Genomic DNA, 23,254 nt, shown 5'->3' with positions numbered 1-23,254 from the left:
ACTGAAGAAGATCTACTATTTCCATTTGCGGCGATTTTTATTCTTCTATGAGGAAAGTGACAAAAGGCAGAGACAACATCTATTTTTCAGAAAATATTTTGCCCTCAGCCTTAAATTGGCGTCTTTCATGATTACTGCCACTTTTATCTGCTGCTGACTGACTCCAGCCACATTTTCTCAGTAGGTCAACACATGAATTATTCATGTTACAGACATGCACTCATATGTTCTCACACACACAGGGATGGGTGAGTAGCAGCGTGTGTGTGTGTGTGTCTCAACACACTAGCCTGGCCTCAAGATGGAGTTATGAACATTTATCGTGTGCAAACACAACGACGAGGACACAAACAAACTCACACAAAATGCACAAACACACTGATAATCATCATCCCCCACCAGACTCCCCCCTGTGTTTGTGCATCTGTCGCTGCTGGATCTAATATGACACTCAATCCCCTCACCCATCTTGCCCTATTGTCGGTTGTTGCCCCCTGTGCCCCCTCCTCCCCACAACACACACACACACACACACACACACACACACACACACACACACACACACACACACAGTGGGTAAGAACCAGGCAGTATCTTTCCAGAGGATCCAATGACACACAGTCTCTGGACCGGGTGGGTAAAGGTCACGTCTTAAGCCGCCAAACCACAAGAACAACATGTCACATTCACTCTCTGGTGGGGACCTTGCAGCGAGTCTGATGGAAACGATCAGTAGTTAAGTAGCTTATGTTTTGTCTGAATCCAAATATGCATTGTTCTGGTTAAATCCCGCGATTGGCATAAAACTGGCATTTCAAGAGTATCCGGTTGTCTCTGTTGGACTCTGGTGAAAAGAAGCTTGATAGAACTAACGAGGATGTACTCTCTGTAAAGTTGTCAAACTACTTCTTCTTCTCCACCACAACACACTGATACCACAACACCATCATTCTGTCATGACATCTGTCTAATTTTAGACTTGTGTATTAGCGGGGAGGCAGAGAAGCTATGACAGAGAAACTAAAATAACACCGTGGTCCTGGGACGGCTGTAGAGGGATGTGGCTGTATATGTTTACTTAAAAAGTCATTTATTTTGGGGGGAGGGGGGGCACAGCAGAATAAGATCCTGAAATGGAATAAATCCTAAATAGGAATTTGTTCTCTTGAAAAATTCTAAAGCCCTCTGCTCAGCGTCAGTCAGGGAAAATGGAAAAATAAAACCTTTAATGTGACTGATTTCTTTTTAACCTACAGTGTAACTCATGCATGAAAAGCATGTGACTTTTACAAAGCTTTGTTGCAGCAAACTAACACGTGAGAATAACGCACGCACATGAGTGGATTCTTCTGGGCAGTATCATATGTTTATGTACATGCATGAAGCAGACGGTGTTCCCAGCTTCACTCGTGTGCATAAGTAGGCCGCTGTGCTTGGTTTTGAAGCTTTACAGCAGCCATGACCAGTTAACTGACAGGCTCTGCAACCTCGAGGAGTGAGTGACGACGTGCAGATTCAGATTTTGCTCTCTGCAGTTAAAGCAACAGAGTGTGATGAAGCCAAGCCCAGGCAGGACGGCAGGAAGCCTCCAAAACATGATGTACGAGAGGGCACGTCCTGCAGGGAGCTGTCAGCTAAACACCATCAAAATGAAATGTGTCATAATTCCCTCGGCAATTATACTCGCAGTAATATCAGACCTCGGCTCCAGTAATTCTCACTCCCCCCCCCCCTGAACTCTCAGGATTACAGTATTTGCATGTGAAGCCACGTACGTGTTTGCGTGTAAGCGCATGGTTGCAGCCTGGTTTGTGTGTGACAACAAGCGAACTCTCGTGGAGTCAAAACACAATGCGTCTATTCACCGCCGGCTTAACAGGATACAAAGTAATAGTTTTCTTTGCTTCTTTCTCTCACTTTGTCTTTGTCTCATCCAGAACTAAAGGAACTGGATCCTCACGGCTCATACGTGTGAATATAATATATAACACACACACACACACACACACACGCACATATATGAAGATGAATTAAATGTGGTAATAATCATGATGATCTTGATTTAGGTTTTGGCCTCATGGTCCATCTGCTCTCTGCTCACTCTCCTGTACCTGAACAGCACCAATGAATCTGTGCTGACAGCTTCAGACAAACACACTTCACTGGTGACAGCTGATGTGAAGTCACGCGTGCACACAGCTGAGCAGATGTTGCCTCAGGAGGAAGAGAAGGTCGATAGTTCGATCCCCGGCTCCTCAAGTCAATATGAGCAGGTGTGTAATAGAACGGTGTTTTGTTTTTACTGCAAAGTGAATATGAATCACCGATAAGATCAGAAAAATCACTTTATAAAAAATATACAGTCCACACGTACTGTATGAACAAAAAAACACACACACACACACACCCACACACACACACACACACACACACACAGTTGACATGTATAAGAACAAACACACACACCCACACATACACAGTTGACATGTATAAGAACAAACACACACACACACAGTTGACATGTATAAGAACAAACACACACACCCACACATACACAGTTGACATGTATAAGAACAAACACACACACCCACACATACACAGTTGACATGTATAAGAATAAACACACACACACACACACAGAGACTACCTGCTGTCAGTGGGCTGCAGTAGATCAGTGTAGAAGGCTCCATGGCAGCTATGTGTTGGGTCAGTGTAACTCTGAAGAACCAACACACACCCTGACTCCCCTCTCGCCTGCTCCCTCGCACTGACCACTCTTCCTTTTCCCTTTTCCTCCTCTTCCTTTTCCCTTTTCTCACAACACAAACACACACACACACACACACACACACACACACACACACACACACACACACACACACACTGAAAAAGGGCTGAACAGGGACGACAACAGAGGGTGGGACTGTAAATTGAAAGTCCCTCCTACTGTCAGAGCTGTTTACAAGCATGAGCTGACTGGATATACCCTCCTACTGCCGCTCTCTGATTGGCTCGGGAACATCAACTATGGAGTGAGGTTGCATCATGGGAGAACAATTCATGCCGGGCCAGAGGGGAATGGACGCATGAGACTGAAACAGACAAGAGGAAGAGGAGGAAGAGGAAGAGTCCGACTGTCAAAAGCTGGAAAGACATAAATGCTATGTAATTATTTCACTTGTGTAACGTTGTTGAACTCTGAAATACAAGTCTTGAACGCAGCTTCACTCAGACACAACATCTGACAATTATCTTATCTAAGCATTCAGATCATCTGGCTTTCGGTTACTGTTACGAAAAAATTTCTCATTACCAAACCAGCCAAGTACCCCCCCCCACCCACACACACACACACAAGCAGGTCAGCCAAACACAACACTGCGTTACATAATTCATGATGTCACCTTTAAAAAAAACTCAGAATGTGGAACATATGCCGCTCTCTCTCTCTCTCTCTCTCTGTCGAGCATTATCGCATCAAATTACACATCTGCAGTGATTAAGAAAAACCCTCACTGCTAAAAAGGGATTATGCTTTTTAATTTTTTGGCGATTTCAAGTGAAATATCTCATTGCAGGATCTTTGTGATCCCGATCTCCCGAAAACACCGTGTCCTTCTGAAGTGGTCAGAGTTTAATCTGGAGCGGGAGGTGATGATTTTTCTCACAGAACCCATCAATCTACCGTTAATCTGCGTAGGATTGAGTCCAGTTATCTCCCCACCCTCGCTTCCGGCCCTTCGCTTCCCTCCACACACACACACCTTTCCCAAAAATCCCATCATCCTCAGCTCGCAGGCCAGGAAGTGGAGGATAAGAGGATGAGACCACCACTTGGCGGATGACATCAGTAAATTTAACGAGTCACTCATGCAGCTTATTGTGCCACTTCATTGACTTTGTTAAAAGATCTAAATGTTTGTTCCTTCCAAATTAAATCATCTCACACAAACACGCTGCGGAGAACTCATTTATCGGGCGTCTTGTTTTCACGCTCTGCGGTGCGTAATAAGGGAGAGGGTATCTGACATGACCAATATACCAAATGCAGCGTGGGCAGGCCGCCTCTTGCCATCGCTGCAGTGAGCACTCGACAGCATTATTGGTTTATTGCTGTGGTTTCTGCTGAATCGACAGTTTTATGTGAATATACAGCTCCTGAAGTTATTAAACGGGAAACATGAAGCGCCACAGTGAGTCTCCTGAAACAGTGCACTTTATTAATTGATATGAGACCATAGATAATCATAGGACACAAGATAAACGATTTCATTGCACAATTTCAGATATATGAGAGGTATTTTCTGAAATTGCCCTTTTCGGTCAAATTTAAATCTGGTTATCGCAGCATGAAGTCCTGTATGACGCTGCGAGAGGAACTTTATTGTGATAAAGAGAGAAATCAAACCGACCTCAGCAGTTAAGTCTGAGCCGTGAGCGAGGACAACAACAAAGAAACCGTTCTGCCTCAGGCTCAGAAAGAGGCGGAACGATAACAGTGATGATTCTGACGTTCACCATGAAAACCAACCAGAAAATCCACTCTGACTTCAAGCAGCGAGAATATGAATAATACTTTTACACAGCTCAGAGCTCCCGGGATGAATTTGGATTCTTTGAGAGTGACAATAAATGATCATAACAAAATAACCTGAGGTCTGGACAGAGGTTAAATATATGATAATATGGAAACTAATAGAACGGTGACACGTGCACTTTAATAGCACTTGATTTATCACATTTATATCATTTATAAGGATCTCGCAGACAGACTCAATATTATATTGAATATGTAACCCTTACCCTAAACCCAACCCGTTTGCTTCGCATATGAACTCCATTCTAATTCTACATCCAACCCCCGTCCTGTTCACAGACCCTACGTCCTCACTCTGTAATGTCAAATATAACTCAAACACACACTCAGACACACAAATATATACACACATCCCCAGTCAGCTGTTTCAATCTGAGTCAGGCTATAACCCACCTCCCCCTCTGCTCCTCAGCTGCTCAAATGACGCCCCACACACACACACACACACACTTCCCTCTCAGAGTTTAAACCTAAATTTGCTCCTTATAAAGCTTTATGACTATAAAAAAAAAATACACACCCACACCTAATTGATGGCGTGCATGGGCCGGCCTGTATGTACCCTCGTTAGTATGCTCTGCAAACCTCCTGCACAGTCCAGCCCTAAGCCTCCACATACATATACTTCTATATATAGAGCTATCACTTCTCATCCCCTTCACACCACAGGCACGTGCTCCGAGTTGCACACACACATGCATTGTGGAGAAAAAGGAGGGATCCTTGGATGACCAGCATAGTAATGACTCTGGAGAAGTACCCACATGCCAAACATTTACATGAGCCTGTCTTTGGCTGCATAACTCTGAAATTCATTATCCAAGTTTTACTTGTGCACACTCGCACTCATTCATCTATGCTTATCTAGCACTGACACATCCTCTAAGTTAAGAATGAAAAAATGTGTGGTGTCACTATGATTAAGGTTTGTGTGTTTTATGAGGAAATTATCAGCATTAATGTGATGTTGCCACACAACAGAGCATTAGAGAATATGCACTAACTGTTGTCGACAGGAGACGTGTTTTTGGCAGCTCACAGTAAACACACAGGTTTCCAAATTACCCACTGATTGATGGGTTGAAAAGAAAATACTGACGCTTCTCTTTCAAACGCTGCAGCAGCTGTCGTCACACCGTCATCCGCCTCAGGGGAAGCAGGTGTGTGAGCGTAAATTATATCATTTGTTTTACATTTTTACAAAACAGAGCAGTGGAGGCAGAAAGCACTCAGGTGTCAAAAGCTTTCAGACACGTTTGGTTCCTAAAGTCCTGAAAACTGAAAAAACAGATGGGGGCCCATGAGAGTCTTTGAAATGTTTCCAGATTCCTCCCTTAAAATAATCATGATACACGAGAATTCAGAGAGAAATACATGATGAGAATACTTTGAATTCATGTCCAGTATCTTTCTAAGACAACGTCCTCTTGTGTTCTTTTCTTGTTCTTTCACAAAACTAAGTAGAAGAGTAAAAACAAATAGGGAATGTCAAATCATTCCTATGGGGACATAAATGAAGAAAAATTCAGAACCTCAACAAGTCATTGGACTGTCAGAGGGCAAAACCTCCGCAGGCAAACAGAAAACATGCACACTACACACAGAAAGGCCCTGGTCAGCCTGCAGGTTCGAACCCAAAACATTCTTGATGTGATGTGACAAACCGCTGCATCACTGTGCCGCCCGGCATATACAAACATATACATTATAATATAATTCAATTCTTGATCCTTGTTTTTGATCCAAACTAAACCCGTCGACCCTGCGAGCGCCACAGTCATGAAAGCACTCCACCGTCTCTCCTCTCACATTTACTCTGCTGCAGACTGAACTTCATCAAGAGATTCCTGACGTGGAAAACATCAAGCAAACATCAGAACAGCAGCTCAACTCCACTGAGCCTTGAGATACACGAGCAGCTCAGATACACAGAGAGAGAGAGAGGCAGCTCTTAAAGTGCAGAGTCAGTGTGCACATCACATCACAAAATCTTCTTATATCACATAATTTTAAATGTTATATAAATATAATGCATATTCACTGATATGATTACCTTGATATTTCCTGATTTGTGATTTACTACTAAAATTGATGAATGTCAGTATTAGATAAAAACAGCTTGTATGGCTAGTTTACACATTTTTAATGTTCAAATGTTTGAAAATGAATATTCAAATAAATAGATTCATTCTACATGATCTCTTCATCCTCAACGCTCTCGCTGTGCCATTATAGTCTCAGTGAAAGCGGGGCATGTGTCACAGGGTAGAGGAGCTGATCCTGAAATAATTTGTTTCTTTAAATAACTGAGGGAATAGAAGCCTCTGAGCTAAACATACATTCACATAAACAGCCAGTTCATGACACAACAGAACCACAGTGATGTTTCATGTAAGTTCAACAGATCACAAGTGTCTCCGTGAGAGAATTTATTTGGGAAGTTTAAGTTTTTGTTTTATAAAAAGGTCAAAATGTGGTTTATATAAGAGCTGAATATCCAGAAAACTCACCAATCACAGCAGAAAAAAGCTCTTTGCTGTGGGCAGTTCGCTCGCACGTCTTTCACATCACAGAAGTACACACACACAAAGAGGGGGGAGGATTTCTGCAGGATGAGATAAAATGCATTTTCCCTGGGACCTGGAGTTGTTTTTTCTCACTCTCTGGTTGTACGGAGCAGAGAAACTCTGCTCGTCTCGTTGTGTTTTTGTTTTTCTGCTTTATCCGCCCTTGCTGCACATTTTAAACATCATGAGAAAAAAAAGAACTCAGTGGCTCCAATGGGGCAGAAATTCATTTACTTAAGGGGATTAGAAATTCCATCATTTGTTCGTCATGCCAATAGGTCGACGGATTTATGATCTGTACGTCTGTCCACCTCTGCACATGAAGGACTGGGAGTGTGGCCTAAACCACACGCCTGGTGGTCAAATTCAAATTCAATCCAAGGCCTAAAAATAACTCAACTCTCAAAAATAAATACTAAAAGTATCACAAATGCAGGATTTTCTTGCACTAGTTTTATCTGAAGGAATCCTACAGTAAACAGATCAGACTTTTGCTATGCTGGTGTGACGACAGGGTGGAAAAGAGCTGAGATGCCTGCGAGTACGTGTGATGTGGCGGATGACGAATCTCGATGGGTGGTAAACCTTCCCCTCTACTCACTGTCCTCCACACAGCGAGGCCTAAATTTATCAGCTTGCCTGATCTGAGCTGAGCTGGACAGGAATGTGACATAGGAACCGTCTGTATCAACATATTAATGGTCGGCTCACACCTCAGCACACATGAACACACACAGACACACACAGGTGCACACAACTTTAACACATCATCACCAAAGAAGCAAGAAGAATCTCCTTCTTCTGACACTTAGATCATATAGTTTATGATGAACTGAAGCAGTGTTAGATGTATTGTATTGGCTTCTTTTTATATATATATCTTATTATAATGCATATATTTCTTCCAAACTTTCTCATTTTAAACACTTCCCTATATTTTGTATTTCTATTTATCGTTATTGTCCTGGTATCTGTATATTTCTAGTCTCAGCCGGAGCAACTTTAAAAAACCCAATTTAAACGTGAAGTTATGTAGTATTGCAGTTTTTGCTGCACTGCACAGAGATATTTTGTCTTTGTAAATTAAAAAAACATTTCTTTCAAACTGAAATTAAACAACAGTGTTTTGTTGTGGTTGTATAATCTGATGTATATGAAATGCTGAAGAAAATGGTATAATATGGTCAGTGCTATTACTGAGCCCCCTGAGCGACGTGTCTAAAAATATCCAACATGACATGAGTGCATCTCTCAGCTCAGCTGCGGAGCTTTCACCACATGGCTCCTTCCACACAATACAACGTGCACACGACTGTGAATGTGCTTTGGAAATGTCCACAACCAGAGCACAAACACACACTCGCTCTATTTCCACACACGGATCCTCTGCATGTGTTCACATGTTAGTGCGAACACTCACAGACTGGTTTTCTAACCAAATCACATGTGACCTTTCTGTCAGACAGCAGAGCCTGTAGCATCTAATATGATGCAGCCAACGATGTTTTCAGCTTCAACATCGTATCTTTTGCACCAGAGGAGAAATAAAAGTTGTTTGTACTTCAAAGCGAAATATAAAATGCACATAAAAGTGAAAATGAAACTCTTCACATTGTCTCTAGGCTTAAACCCTGTGCATAATATAATGCACATAGCAACGGAAAGCACAACATAGAACCAAATACATTGATAAAGACAAATTATTAATAATTATGGATTAACAAGCCATCATAGCTTTTTACAGCAGAGGGTAAAAGGTTAATTATAAGGAGAGTTTCCATCATCTTTCAGAGAAGCCCCCACAATTTTAACATTATGTTCTCATCAAAGATAAAGTTAATAAATGTTCTATCAAAGTCAGAGTTAATGAATTTGAGCCGCACATTTTCTATCCTGCACATTTCCCATGAACACCTTCCCTCCTCGCTCTCTCTGATGGTTCGTATGAAGCCTGCATCAAAAACATTTACACAAACATTTGCTTGACCCTGCGGAGAGGAAGAGACATTTCTGTTACCCATGGCAACACGATCACCTGAAAACCTTTGACAAACACAACTGTCAGTGCCTACAGTGTTTATCAGAGTCTTTTGTCACGGTGCTAGATGCCACTGTGAGTCATTTACAGAGGTGGAATATATACGCTTGTTAGAGCCTGTATAAGGATTTTTGTGGCCAATGCTCAAACCGATAGTAAAGAATAAAACATTTCCAATACAGACACAGTGGCTGATATATATATTTATATATATTAAAACATAAAGTTTATTATAAATAACTATAAAAAACACAACATTTAAGTATAAATACGCCAAGTTTTCATATCTGCAAACACAGATATCGATATGTCTGTGAAAGTTTCCAATACATCAGTCAGGCTCTAGTGTTTATATTAAACCTCATAACAAGAAAATCCAATTAGATGCACCAGCAAACACTTTAACGACCATAATGTATAAATAGAATAGAAAATTGGCTCCACATCAACTGAGCTGATAATCTAAGACGGTCTATGAGAGTGTGGACACAAGTGGGACAGAACATCCAGTAGTTTCAGTACTTGGCAGCCGCTCAGAATATTTTCACCGTTAAGTTTACATCCCTCCTCGTCTGACTCTCTCCCCTCCCAACGCCGCTCTGATGACATTCCTCCCATGCCAGCTGGACATTCCAGTCCCCACCTCCCCCACCGTGGCCAGAGGTTCCCCCCCACACCACTATTTTAACCCTTTAAAAATGTCCTTGTTCGATGTCCCGGCCTTTACACGCTCACAAAGAGCGGACATCGCTTTGAGGAAGACGTGAGATTCTTCTCACAGCATCATCATCTGTGTCTCGGTAGAAATTTAGAATGAGACCAAACTGAAGAACTGACACAGAGCGACAGAGGAGAGTCAGTGCATGTAATGCATGTAATCAGAAATCGTACAAAGGTTGACCAGGTTGTCACTTGGGGTAACTCACGATATGATATGATACGATAATATCACGACAAAATTAGACTAATGTACAAAAAAAGTGCATAAAGTTTGATCGTAATCGCTGTTTAGTCTTTAACGAACACACAGTAACTTTTCAATGTCTATCATATAAATGTAAAATAGACATAAACTGGCAAAAGTCCAAACTATATAAATATCGTATATTGATAAACTCTTGTAGATATTTATGCACGCTGACAAAATAAAATTTGTTAAATCTCCTATGTAAACAATATTTTGGGCAAAAAAAAGCTTTTTAAAGACATAATGCATCAAGCCACAAATTTAAATTTCAAGTGGTTTCTATCAGAATATCATCAAACCACTTCTCCGGCACATAAAGCTGCAGCTCATCACTCCACTCACCTCGAATCACACTGAGCTCTGCCTCAGAGAAGCTGTCAAACACACAAGCAGGGAATATATACAGGTTATGCTGCACGGCACAGGCCAGCTAATGGCCTGCAGCGTTATTTTGGATACAGGCAACATAGGGTGTATGCAGCAGTTAGAGGAAGGTGAGTGGAGAGAGGAGGCATGACAGAGAGGAGAGGTTTGCATCCTTCATACCAAGGGGAGAAAGGTGTGGGATGGACAAGGATGAAGGAATGAGTGCCGTAGTGGGGATGACGTTACAGAGCGAGGAGGAGTGTAGCCAAAGATTTACTTACAGCAGGTTCCTGACAGAAGACAGGGGAAGTTTTCAGAAAGCTCTCCCCCAGTGGGAGACACATCCGTCCACAGAACCCAACATCGCCACAGCAAAAAGCACCTCATGCAGCAGGGAGTCCAGGGAGGCAGGCAGGGACAGGGCGTGTGTGTGTGTGTTGGGGATCTGGCTTCAATACATGTATGTGCGTGCAAGCAGGAGGAAGAGTGAGTGAGTGAGATATAGAGAGAAAGAGAGAGAGAGAGAGACTCTTAGGAGGCAAGAGATACTGAGATTGTACGAGCTGACTGGCTGCTGTGAATATGGGAGGGGGCTCCATGGTCCAATAGTGTGAGAGATGAGCAGAGCGGAGGGGATATGGCAACAAAGAGACAGAGCATTTATTTCTACACCCTCACTCTCCCTTACTTATCTTGTCTCCCTCTTTTTTAGCGCTTGTGTGTGTGTGTGTGTGTGTGTAAGGAGAATGAGAAAACCTCAAACTGTCAAACAGAAAACTGATGATGCTTCATCTGAGAGAGAGAGAAGTGGTAAACCGAGAAACTGTCTCCTCACAAACACAGTGCAGGTGCAGGGAACTGATGGATGGAGAGAATGACAAATTTGATGGAGAGGTGAAGAAGGAAGAGTGAAAATGAAAAGTGAGGGACAGAGGATGGGTTTGAGAAAGTAAACGGGTGTTCAAGGACTCTGGGTTCAAGTTCCTCCCAAGGATAAATGTTGTCTGGTTGTGCAGCCGTGGAGTTTAAAGGACGTGTGTGTGTGTGTGTGTGTGTGTGTGTGTGTGTGTGTGTGTGTGTGTGTGTGTGCGTGTGTGCGTGTGCGTGTGTGTGTGTGTGTGTGTGTGTGTGTGTGCGCATGGACATCCGAGGAGCGAGCGCCGTCCTCCTCTCAAGCATTTGCGTAGCACTTGTGTGCATGTGCATGGGGGTGGGGACCAAACCATCTTCCCAGGATTTTGCTGCGGGAGCACCATGTTGCCATGGAGACTGCATCCAGTGCAGCAGAACACGCAGATGGCTGCTCGCTCTCTCTCTTTCCCTCTCTCTCTCTCTCTCTCTCTCGCGCTCTTGGCTTCTCTTCCCTGACCTGCAAATCATAAAGCCCCGTCTATACCTGCAGGTTTGGAGAACCCTGCAGGTATAGACATGGTTTTTGACTCAGCATGAGGACAAACTATTTTATTCGGCATTTATTCACCTATTCATTCCCTGCTGATGTAAACACACAGCTGTATACTGGACCACATTTTCAGTTTATGTCAGAATAGTGTAAATATCAACATTCACACATACGAGAATTTACAGTTTTCCATTAACCTAGTCCACATGTCTTTGGACTGTGGGAGGAAGCGGACAAGAGGAGAACATGCAAACCCCCGACCAAACCGGGATTCGACCCCAGTAAGGCGATCCTTTACCACCGTGTGGTATTCTTTGATAAAACATCCAAAGAGTTGAGAGTCTGCAGTACATCTTCGCTCACATTAACCTCTGAGGAAGGAGATTCTGTCGACGGTGGCCTCCTGCATGAGAAAAGGTCTAAAGCACTTTGATATAAATATAAAATGTCATATTTAGTTTGTTACAAAGAAATCTGTATAGGTGTGTGTGTGAGTCTTTCTTATGTTGTCCACTAACAAAACAATTACACACAGACAGACACACAAGCCTTTATAATCTCAAACTACTTAAGTGAATCAATCACAAAGAAACAACTACAATAAAAAGTCTGACCCCAGAAATCTGTGACTTTCTATCTAAGAGAGACACAAATCCTTCAGTGTTCCTCACTGCCACTTCAGGATATCAAGAATATCTGCAGATTCTCTTTGAGAGAAACAAAATTTGTCTTTTATGTGATATATAAAAAGAACTGTATGTATATATACATCATTCCCATCATGTTCACCTATCCGGCCAATCAATGTGCAGCCTCCATCTCATCAGTGCAGACAGAGAACAGCATGCATCCTAATCAGATCAGCAGCAGCCAGAGCAGGAGGAACAACAACATCATCAACGCCGAGCGAACAACTTCATTTCAAGGTGACTGATGAATTTAATGACTGTTTTTGTTTTACGTTGATGACACCAGAGCCTGTGATTGTGAGAGAAATAAATAATAAGCTGCATTTGCACCTCAGGAATTTTCCCCCGGAACCAGGAACCTTTGGAGGAACTTGGTGCCTTCATCGCTTAATATAAGGTCAAACAACAGACAATGCAAAATGAGATGAAAGAAACAACGGATGTGTAGTTTGCACTTACTCATCCATGTTGCTTCGAACAGGTTGGTCACTCATGAAGATGAGAAGTGATTAACCAGATGTGCTGCTTCTTTCCTAAACAGAAACAACTGGAAATAACAAGACACATCCGTCACAGCTAAATCAACTGAATTACAAACTGATTCAACACATTCATTCATAGCATGTGCAGGAAATAGGCTGCAGGGTTTTTTTTCATATCACCACAGATTCATTTACAGTCAGAGGGACCATGGACACGATCAACTGCAACATACATTCATCCTAAAGTTACGTTGTTTTATTGCAAAGTGAATGAGTCATTACTTAAAACTTAAAACAACTATTATACTGTTGAGGATCCTCTCGGTTCATCTACTGTGTGAAAAAGCAGCAATTTGGCAACGAGTCTCTATCAAATTGCACCATCTAGTGAGTGTTAGGCACAGAAACACCCGCAGCACTTGGCTGGAAGGAACCACCGGGGAAGGCAGACTTTAGAAAAACCTGTCAGATAAATTCCAAAGCTGTGGCGTCACCTTCTACTCTTCTTTATGTGGAAATTCAGAGACGCGTCTTACGTTCTTGTTTTACGCGCGTTGAACTCCGCGTAAAAAACAAAACCAGGTAACAGCCGTAAGAAACAAACTGCGTTAGTGTCGTGCGTAAAAGCTGACGATGGACACGCATGTGACGATGGACACGACAAACACACGTGAGAAAAACCACAGAAGAACCAAAAAGAACTATATTTTCTATTATCGAATCTTTGTTGTTCCATTTTACTTATCAACACAGGACCTCGTGGCGCAACGGTAGCGCGTCTGACTCCAGATCAGAAGGTTGCGTGTTCAAATCACGTCGGGGTCATCTCTTTGGTTATTTGGACAAAATATCACAAGTTAGCAAACATGAAGTGACGTGTTGATATTTCAGCATTAAACCTGTTTATATGAACAGTATTAATGAAAATACATGCGGTTACACTCATGCATCCAATTATTTGATCTGATTTTTTAGGGAGCATCAATTTCCTTCAACACAGATGTAAGGGAAACCCTTCTCTACAAAAGTGATGGAATGAGTCATATTGAGATTTAAATGTATGAACAGTTATACATTATTTTGAGGAAGTTACATCATTCTATAGTTTCTTATTATTTTCAGAAAGTATCTTATTATTATTATTAACGACTTTAATGATATTAGTGACAGACAGGGGCGTCCATAGCGAGCAGTGTACACGACTCAAGTTTAAACGTTGGCCGAAAACCTAAAATGTGATTTAAGATGCGGTTCTGGAATCAACTCAGTGAATTATTACGTCTCCACGGTTTTCCTCTCCAAGCTCCGATCTGATTACAACACTTGTAAACAGTCTCCTACCCGTCGCTGCTACAGTGGATTAAGTTTACAGCACAAACCGGCACAGCTGCCAGAAAGTTTGACCTCACTAAAGAGCAGAGAATTTTCATTTCAGTAGCATTTCAGTTTTTTTTCAAGTTTGCTGCAGTTCATGGTTTGACCTTCGAAATTAAAAGCACATGGGAAAACACAGATTTAAGTGTGTAAATACTGTATATTAGTTCAGAGCAATGCTTTAATTTGTGGCTAATCTGTATCCATGCATGCAGTCTTCACTCATGTTCAATATAAATCTACCTTTTTGGTCCAGTTTCCAGTTCCCCACATTAAAACATGTCCATGGTTGTCACTGTGCAGGCTTTAACTACGTCCCCTTATTTCCTCTGTATTTTGGAGTCACTGGTTTCCTCCTCTCTGCTTCTTCACAATACAACTCCCTTCCTCTCTCTCACTCAGTCCAAGTTTCCCCCCCACCTCACCCCACCTCCTTTCTCTTCTCTATTCATGCCTGTTTCTCATCTTTCACTGGGACACACACACACAGTTGATAGCCCTGGTGAGAGTGCAGCTTGGCAAGGACAATGGGTCACCTCCAACTCCTCAGGAGCTGACTCACATGGGATGATCCTCAGCAGCACGGAACAGAACATAACAATGGCCCGATTGTGCTCCGCAGCTCATTTTACATGAAACAGGTCGCTCGCCGTTGATGCAGCGCTCCGAGTACCACTGTTATCTCTGGCTGTGTACAAGGCGTCGCTTTGAGCGGCCACGGAGGAGAGCCTGCATGTTTAGAGCCAAGAAAAGAGGTTTCATTTTCTTTGTCAAACAGACAAACAAGTTCTTAAAACACTGCCCATATATTTTCTGGATTCTCTCTTTTCATTATGCCTCCTGATCTGAAATGTCAGGCGACTGCAAATGTCCCCATTGAGCAGACAGCAGTGGGAGGGACGTGGGAGCACAAGAGAAGAGTCAGACAGGAGCCTCCATTGAGCGGTTTGCAGCAGAGTATTATTTCACTGTGAGGGCTCAAATGAAACAAACAGCCGAAAACAAGAGTCTGTTGCCCAAGTAACACAAGTGAATCCTTCTTTCTGTCCAAAATCTTTAGGGACCGCTGAGCCGAGACACCAGGGTGGCACTGCGGGGGGGGGCAGATCAGATTGAAGACGAAAAGCTGAGCTGGGTTCATCAACAACAATGCGTCTCATTTGAATTAAATGTTCCTGTCAATTCTGATCACAAAATTAGCTACGAGTCAGAGGTTTGAATTATGCCTGCATTTATATTATGCATCCATTTGTCTTTGTCCATACTACAAGTGTTACATGTTTAAGCTGTCTGCCACCTGAACAAGCAACAGACAGAATAAATAAGAGATGAAGTGAAAGGCAAGTAGTGGAAACTGAGCAGGCGTCACTAAGCACGACATGAGCACCGGTCAGACGTCCAAGGATTTCACGGCACAAGTGGATTTTCCACCTGAAAAGCAGCAGATAACGTTTAAAAGTCACGTTATGGTAAATGCATGTACCATAAACAAGTGAATTAAAAAGGTTTAAAGTACCTTTATTGCACACGGAAAAAAAGACAAAAATAGATTACAATTTTTGAACGTGGCCCAACTTCCAAAAATCACAGCCTTCACAGTCCAAAGCAAGTGCTCGCTTGCCTTCCACTGAAGGTTAAAATCATCACATTGACAAAAATAAACAGACATTTAAAAATTAGTTTCTGTCACTAAGTAAAATTTTTGGATGCTGTGAAGTTTTGATCTTCGATGTCACCAGGCCTGCTCCGGCCTCCGATGCGTCTGAAGAAGGATATAAACCCAGAGCTGCTGCTCACTTGCCCCTCGATGTTATTCCTCCCCTTACCGCGATGCAGTGGAAACACTCCTGAAATTTCGTCCTCCATATTTTCTGTCCTTGACCCAGAGGAATATGACCTCTGGAACAAGTCCCCCAGCCGGAAGCGAGCCAGTGGAGACTGCCTGGTTTCATCCATGGAAGCAGACCTGAGGATCCGTCCCTGCGACACGGCTCTCTGATGGGGGCACCCGGGCACAGACGCAGAGCCCCCAGATGGAGATGTCCGCCTGTCACCACTGGGAGGACAATTGTCTACATGACTCTCCCAGACTCCATCATCGTCCTCACCAGGCGTCAGTGACAGTCTCTTTGGGTGTGCTTGTTTGTTCTGCTTTGGGACATTTCTTTCGGAACAGGTCAAAGGGCTCAGGATAGTCCACGGCGAGCCTATGTCCCCATTGTTGGCGAAGAAGAAGTCTCTGGTTCTGGGTCGAGGGGTGCTCGGAGTAGCTGGAGGGTCTAAGCGAGGAGGAGTGCCTGAAACTCTGTCCCCGTCGAGGCTACTCCTGCTGTTTTGGTAGCGAAGCACCTTTCGAGTTATCTCACGCATCTTCTCAGCTTCCTCTCGGTTTTCCAACGCTGTTACTTGCTCGCTGTCCTTCTGCAGTTTGACTTGTTTCTTCTCAGGCCTCTCCCGTCTGGTACACGGTGAAGCATCAGTTTTTCCAGTCTGAGGATCGTGGTCAGAGGGGGATCCTACGATCGGTGACAGCATGTTCCGCCTACATCTGGCTAAACCCTCCGGGACGGTGGACAGGAAGCTGTGCAAGGCCGACTCCAGGCTGGAGTCCGGATTAGGCTCAGGTGCTGGACCAGACACTGTGGAGCGTCGCTTGGCTGCGATTCGCATGCTCTCTTTCCGCTTGCGCTTCTGCTCTGCCTCCTCTCGCTCTCGGTTCTCCTGCAGGTAAAGAGAGAACGTATATGTAACCCAGTGCAGAGCAATGACACCGAGCCACAGTAGAGTCAGGTGCAACCAACCAGTTTGTGGTTTACCAGCTGATTAATTATCCCACTGTAGAACTTAGAGGAAGCCACCAATTGCTGCCATTAAATTTCCTGCCAGTAGGTGGCTGCAGGGTCCTTTTAGTGTGATTTTACATCTTATGTTACATTAACTATAAAATGTTTTCATTTGAAGTCATTTATTTGCCATGAAACATTTTTAGCTTCATTTCTTTTGTAAAAGTTAAATCTCCAAATTATTATCATTATTATTATTTTCGTGCCACAGCAAATTCGATAGATGTTTTATTCTCTGAATGTCAGACACAGAATTACAAACACCAACTCTCTCCTGAGAAAAAGTCACAAGATGCGTGATGCCGTCATGTGACGCAAGATTATGATCAAGTATTTTTAACTGGTTATTTAAAGACGAAATAATTTGTTTACAAAATGTTATGTCACCATTTTCATAGCAACTACTCAGAGAGTGGAACAGGACAAATACTCCTGAAGCATTTATTAGATGTATGTGCACATTGTGCAGCAGATTTTTTAAATATCTAGTGAAACGGACAATGTTGCTATTTTCTAAAACTGGGATCCTGAGGTGAGGGAAATTCAAAGAAGAATTCAAATATTTACACTTTTAAAGCTTTCAAGTGCCACTTAGAAAAAGATCAGTATTACATTTCCTCCCTGTGATGTGGTTTATTCCATTTAAAAGTATCACTGCTACTTCGTCCTGCACTCACCTGTACGGCTGTATCGAAGCGTTTGCAGAATGAGTGAAAGATGGAGCAGCACTCCTCCATTTTGAAGGTCGCTGGGTCTTCACAGAAATACTCGGCGACAGCGTTGCTCAGAGAATTTAGCTCCTGGAGGGAGGACTCCACAGCGTCCAGCTTCAAATTAGCCCTCTGAGAATATAAAACATAAAAAAAAGGTCAGATCCAAAGAATTATTCACTCAGTCTGTGCATTTTAAAGTCAAACTTTACCAGGAAGAACGTCTCCATCTGCTGTACGAGGCCGGGGTGTCTGCTGCTGTACAGCTTCACTTCCTTGATCTTCTTCACCTCTCTCTCAAAGTCTGTGATCACCTCGTCTTTACAAATTCTGTGGATTCAACAGATATTCACACATTCACATGGCGTCGTCCCAAGAACACAGAAATCAGCACATTACACCCGACTTGTTCACCTCGATGCCAACCCGATGTGTTCAAGCTGGCTGGGAAATGTCAGCAACTCGTCATCAATGTCCTCTGCTTGCTGCGGGCGAAAGATACGTTTTACTGCTGTACAGAGACACAGGTTGTTGTTTTGTTTTGAATACTTTCTCCAGTGAGAATCTGTCCATCCCCGTCCTCACCTTGGCAACATAATGCATGAGGTTCATGCCCGGCTTGTTGGCCTTGGTGTCTGCCAGCTTGAGCAGTGACGTCATCCTGAAGCCGATGGCATTGGCACTGTAACCACCCTGAACAAAAACATTGAATTGAATCATCCATTATCAGCAGAAGAAATGCTGAGTAAAAGCAGAGTTAGAGGACAGTTTAAATGCATGAAGACTATAAAGTGAAAGAAAAATACCAACAGCGTTCATGTAATTCCCAGCTTTTAACACCAGCCGAATGACGGAGTGGAGCTCATCACAGTCCAGCAGCTCTAGAAGGAGAGAGGGGAAAAGAGAGATGAAGACAAAGAACCTGAATAGAAAGATAAAATGTTGTTGTAGCTTTGGTGGACGCTTGTTAAATGTTACCATTCGCTGCTTTGGTCATGACAGCGACAGAGTTCTTCACCTCCTCCATGAGAGGAAAGAATTCCTCCCTCAGGACCATCATTTTCAGGAGCTCCTCGTAGCTGCAGGAGAGACACATCAACAAAACTGCACATTACTGCCTCAGCTGAGGTCATTTCATCAGTTTTATTCCTCACTGTGAAGCGTGGATGCAAACAAACTCTTCTGCAGTTAATGTTATTTTCTCTTGCAGGGAACCAATAATGGTGACAGATGAAGAAAAGAATATATTATACAACTTTGCACATTTTATTTGTCTTCAACTAACGTGCTATCAAATATGTAATAAAAGTCTGAGTTATGAACGAACCCCGGCACTTTGACCAGCTGCACCATGAACTGATCGGCCTCAGGTAACACAGAGAGGTTCCCACTGAATGACAGCAGCTGCTTCACCTGAGCATCGACAGGACATAAAAGCAAACACTGATTTTCATCTAATGTGATCAGACCAGATAAGAGACCATGTGAAATAAAAGTTAAACATATTCTTCCAAAATAATCACAAACAGCTTCTGTAGTTGTTGTTCAATATGAACCTCGTGCCAATAGTTTTTATTTCTATTAAATTAAGATAAATGTAATATCTTAATAAAACACAGTTGGCAGTAGTTGTGCATATATAACCACAGTGGAAAGATGAGAAGAGTGGATCAGTCGTTACCTCACTTTCCTCTGGCAGCAGTTTACACAGCTCTTTTAGTTTCCCTGTTCCGAACCTGAGCCAGTTACCTTGACGAATGTCCTGCACCATTTCCGTCACTGGCCTGCAGACGGGGGACAAAAAGCAGTGTCAAACGTGAGACGCCATAATCCCACCATGATCACCAGAACTCACCAAACAGCATCAGTCCTGCTGAGTCGTGATAGTTCCCAGGATTTTTAATTGGGTTCCATTTGTTTAAAACTGTGAAAATCGAATTTGAAAGACTCAAAAGCTGCTGGAGGCAAATTATCCACCACAGAGAGAATCCTGCTTGGTCTTAGTTGTTAATTTATAAATTAAATTAATCTGATGCTGCTGTTACAATGCAGACCACAAATTCATCAAGGTGGTGCATTCAAGTGCTGCTGGGATAATAGTCTAGTCTTATTCTTTCACAACAAGAGTGCTTTATAAATCAAGGGTATGTATTTATTATCATTCCTGTACCAATGATGAATTATGCCAAGTTACATATTTCAGTTTTGACATGTTCAACAACCTGTGGTCATCTACTTGGAACGTCTGTTGGGATTTTCATTAACATGTCACACTTGACATCAAACTATTAACTCTTGTGTTTTACAGTGTCCCGCATATGATTTTAAACAGCTCATCAAGTGCACGCTCCACAGAGAAGCTGACACAATTTCAGTTGAAGTAAAATGCCAGAGCCGCACTGAGCAGCTGATAGTCAAAGTGACAGCCGAATGAACTGACAGTGACAACATCTTGATAAGTTTCACACAGAAACTGGCTCGTGACGTCAAAGAGGCAGTTTTCCAGTATGAAACCATGTATATGACAACAACCTGAAACAGGTGTTACAATCTGCACACCCAAAAGAACAGTTAAAGTTCTTTTATTGCCTCTCTTATACTTTTAAAGTTTGTTTAGTCACTAAACTCTCCAGAGCCCTGTCCCACCGGGAAGACAAGGGATTCATCAAATGAAAAGTTTGTGAAGTTTGTTTGTGAAAAGGTTAAAAGTTTTGAACCTGGTATTTTGTGGAAGCTCTGGCTTCTTGCAGCTCAGAGTCATGGACGAGTACAGCACTAAGTTTTCTTATCAGTCAAGTATTATTAAAATGAGTCATTAAAGTTCATATAAATGTGCTCTTCCAAACACAGCTACCTAATCAACATTTACATGCATTTGAATATGGTCCACTGAGATAAAGTGTGTGTCGGCTGGGTACTGTGTATTTTTGTCTCACTGATCACACTAAGCAGTGGTCAGAGACACTTTTTCTGCAGATGCTCCTCAGTATTTTAAAGATATTCATTTTCAGTATCATTCTCACTTTTAGATGTTACCTCTTGAAATGTCTGAGAAAGATTCCGATGTTCATGCTCTTTTTGGAGTCCAGGATTGTGACCTGAGGAGAAAAGGGAGAACAATTATCAACACTAATAATAAATAAAAAAAGAAAATGTCCTCTGTAAAAACGACACTCATCATGCATTGCTTTGCTTTGCACTCTCCGGGTGGAAGGATATTGTTTTATGGCCTTCCTTCTGTAAAGCACCTTGTGTGACATTGTTTGTATGAAAACTGCACAACTACACAAATAAAGTCTGATTGATTGATACGATTCACATGTTGTTAAAGGAAGTAAATAAACCCCGAACACTGTTTTACTCCAGCAGTTCCTCACTGGTGATACCATTGGACTGGAACTTATGAAAAATGACTTCTTGTTTTTCTGTCATTACTTCCCTAGCATGAACATTTTGTTTGAGTTTCAGGTCCATGAAAATGTAGCTTGTTGGAAATCAAATGCAACCACAGTGTAACCCTCTTTACCTGAGGTTCCTGTGGAAAGAGCTGCGTGCCATCAGACGTCTTCTGTCCCATGACCTTTGAATTACGCAGCGATGCCCGTTTGTCAACGTGACTGAACAACTCCTCCATGCTCCGAATGTCCAGCCTCAGGTCCCTCTGAGGCCGCTGTGACGTCCAGACGTTCAGTTTGCCCAGGACGCGCTGGCTGGGGATGGTGTCCCAGTTCAGCTTTTTCATGGATCTTCTCTGGCCATTACGGGAGCCAAACGAAGGGGCGGTAAGAGGAGGAGGAGGGGGTGGAGGAGGAGGGAGAGGTGGTGGAGGTGGAGGTGGAGGTGGTGGAGGTGGAGGTGGTGGTGCAGCAGTGACACACATGGTGGGATGCAGGGGGCAAGATTCTTGGAGATCTGGATCTTCCTGAGCATCTGGTGATGAAGGAGGAGACGCGTCCTGAGAGGAAGAGTTGGGAAGAGATGGAGATTTTAGAATCAGCATTACCTCCATTTGTATCTCCGATCCAAAGATGATGGAGGGAAGCGTCCCACTGTCGGCCGCTCAGATCTAAGGAGACAAACACGTGTAAATGAAACATGAAGCTGTGTTTGCACTGATAACAAATAAAGTCCACAGGAAATTCAAATGTAATGATTTCTCATTATTTAGTTTTGTACAGTTTTGTTTTCTGGATAAAGAGACACCACCGGCTTTACCTCAGTTTCTAGATATCAACATTACACATAATAAAAATATCATCACAGTCATATTTCTACAACTTCTGCTTTACTGAGCCTACACAACCTATTGAATTCAAGAAAATGTCTTATGTCTTTGTCAAAGGTCCAACAACCTAAATGTTTTAAAAAAAGGACAAATCACATTTATCAGGTTCATAATAAGTTTTTTAAGTGACCTGTCAAATATCAAACCTCAAATCAGACACTGTTTCTTTTCTCACCACACGTGCAGGAACATATTGCATGTTTTTCTTCTACTTGTCCTCTATAAACTAGAAAACAGCTAAATATTTGCTTCACATATAAAATCCCCTCATTCAAGGTATTTTTTTTATGCATCACACGAAACGTCTTTGAGAAAATCATAGGTTTTAAATACGTCCTCCCTCTCAGGAAAAGGAGAATGCCTCACATAAGTTGCATATATACTTCCTATTACTTATTAGGGTCTAATGATGAATTCGGCGTACTTGTCATCCAACTAACAACAAGTAAACATCACATATACACACACATCAAACACACATCACAGCCAAATGATGTCCTACACCGTGTGTTGCTGTTTATTGTGAAGCTGTAGAATTGACAAACAAACCAACTTAAAAAAGGGGAATATTTCTGTGTTAAATATCAAATCTTAAAGAGAATTTTCAGAATATGTCAAAGACCTTTAAGACAAACAAGGAACAAGTTTTTTAAACAACAGATTCAGTTCTGATCACATCGTTTTTAAAACATGTCCCTGACTCAAACAACTCATCACACACAGCAAACCGCTGCTGAGGCTTTTTCAATAATCCCTGAAGTGTCACCGGGCTTATTTCACTCACCGTGTTTGTGAATTGTTGTTCAAGAGTCATCAAGTTAATCCTCTCTCCGGCTTCACCTCGTGTTTCTGCAGCAGAGTCACTCTCACAAACAGCCGTCAGTCACAGGTGCAGGGGGCGTCGCCACCAATCAAATCACGTCAGGCTCAAAGT

At 42.5% G+C, this 23,254-nt stretch overlaps 2 protein-coding genes, 1 long non-coding RNA gene and 1 other non-coding gene across 6 annotated transcripts in view; 2 read left to right on the top strand and 2 right to left on the bottom strand.

The window, feature by feature from the left end:
• trim3b (tripartite motif containing 3b) overlaps positions 1–2,788 on the bottom strand; it is a 15,672-nt gene extending 12,884 nt beyond the window's left edge. For 2 of the 3 annotated variants that reach the window (XM_069539485.1, XM_069539487.1), the window contains exon 1: positions 2,648–2,788. The gene's annotated coding sequence lies outside the window, so the exon portion shown is untranslated. Of the gene's footprint in view, positions 1–2,111; positions 2,252–2,647 lie in introns of those variants that run through there. The other variant, XM_069539486.1, reaches the window with a different exon arrangement.
• Positions 260–3,000, top strand: LOC138413784 (uncharacterized). The gene is made up of 3 exons (XR_011246175.1): positions 260–1,971; positions 2,067–2,273; positions 2,893–3,000. It is a non-coding gene; the product is annotated as an uncharacterized lncRNA (long non-coding RNA).
• On the bottom strand, positions 2,648–23,254 carry fhdc3 (FH2 domain containing 3). Its single transcript, XM_069539484.1, has 18 exons — positions 23,105–23,254; positions 22,039–22,101; positions 21,562–21,990; positions 21,072–21,133; positions 19,717–19,819; positions 19,363–19,448; positions 19,014–19,114; positions 18,846–18,916; positions 18,621–18,728; positions 18,450–18,520; positions 18,248–18,365; positions 18,003–18,167; positions 15,999–17,203; positions 14,726–15,913; positions 13,086–13,173; positions 10,817–10,984; positions 2,987–3,092; positions 2,648–2,809 (listed from the first exon to the last, which is right to left on the bottom strand). The coding sequence occupies exons 2-13, from the start codon at positions 22,042–22,044 to the stop codon at positions 16,172–16,174; spliced, it is 2,352 nt and encodes a 783-aa protein (XP_069395585.1). The 5' UTR covers positions 22,045–22,101; positions 23,105–23,254; the 3' UTR covers positions 2,648–2,809; positions 2,987–3,092; positions 10,817–10,984; positions 13,086–13,173; positions 14,726–15,913; positions 15,999–16,171.
• On the top strand, positions 13,862–13,933 carry trnaw-cca (transfer RNA tryptophan (anticodon CCA)). The gene has a single exon. It is a non-coding gene; the product is annotated as a tRNA-Trp (tRNA).

Source organism: Paralichthys olivaceus, chromosome 15, assembly GCF_024713975.1.
Source record: "Paralichthys olivaceus isolate ysfri-2021 chromosome 15, ASM2471397v2, whole genome shotgun sequence".
Classification (NCBI taxonomy): domain Eukaryota; kingdom Metazoa; phylum Chordata; class Actinopteri; order Pleuronectiformes; family Paralichthyidae; genus Paralichthys; species Paralichthys olivaceus.
This window is presented reverse-complemented; position numbering and strand designations above follow the sequence as displayed.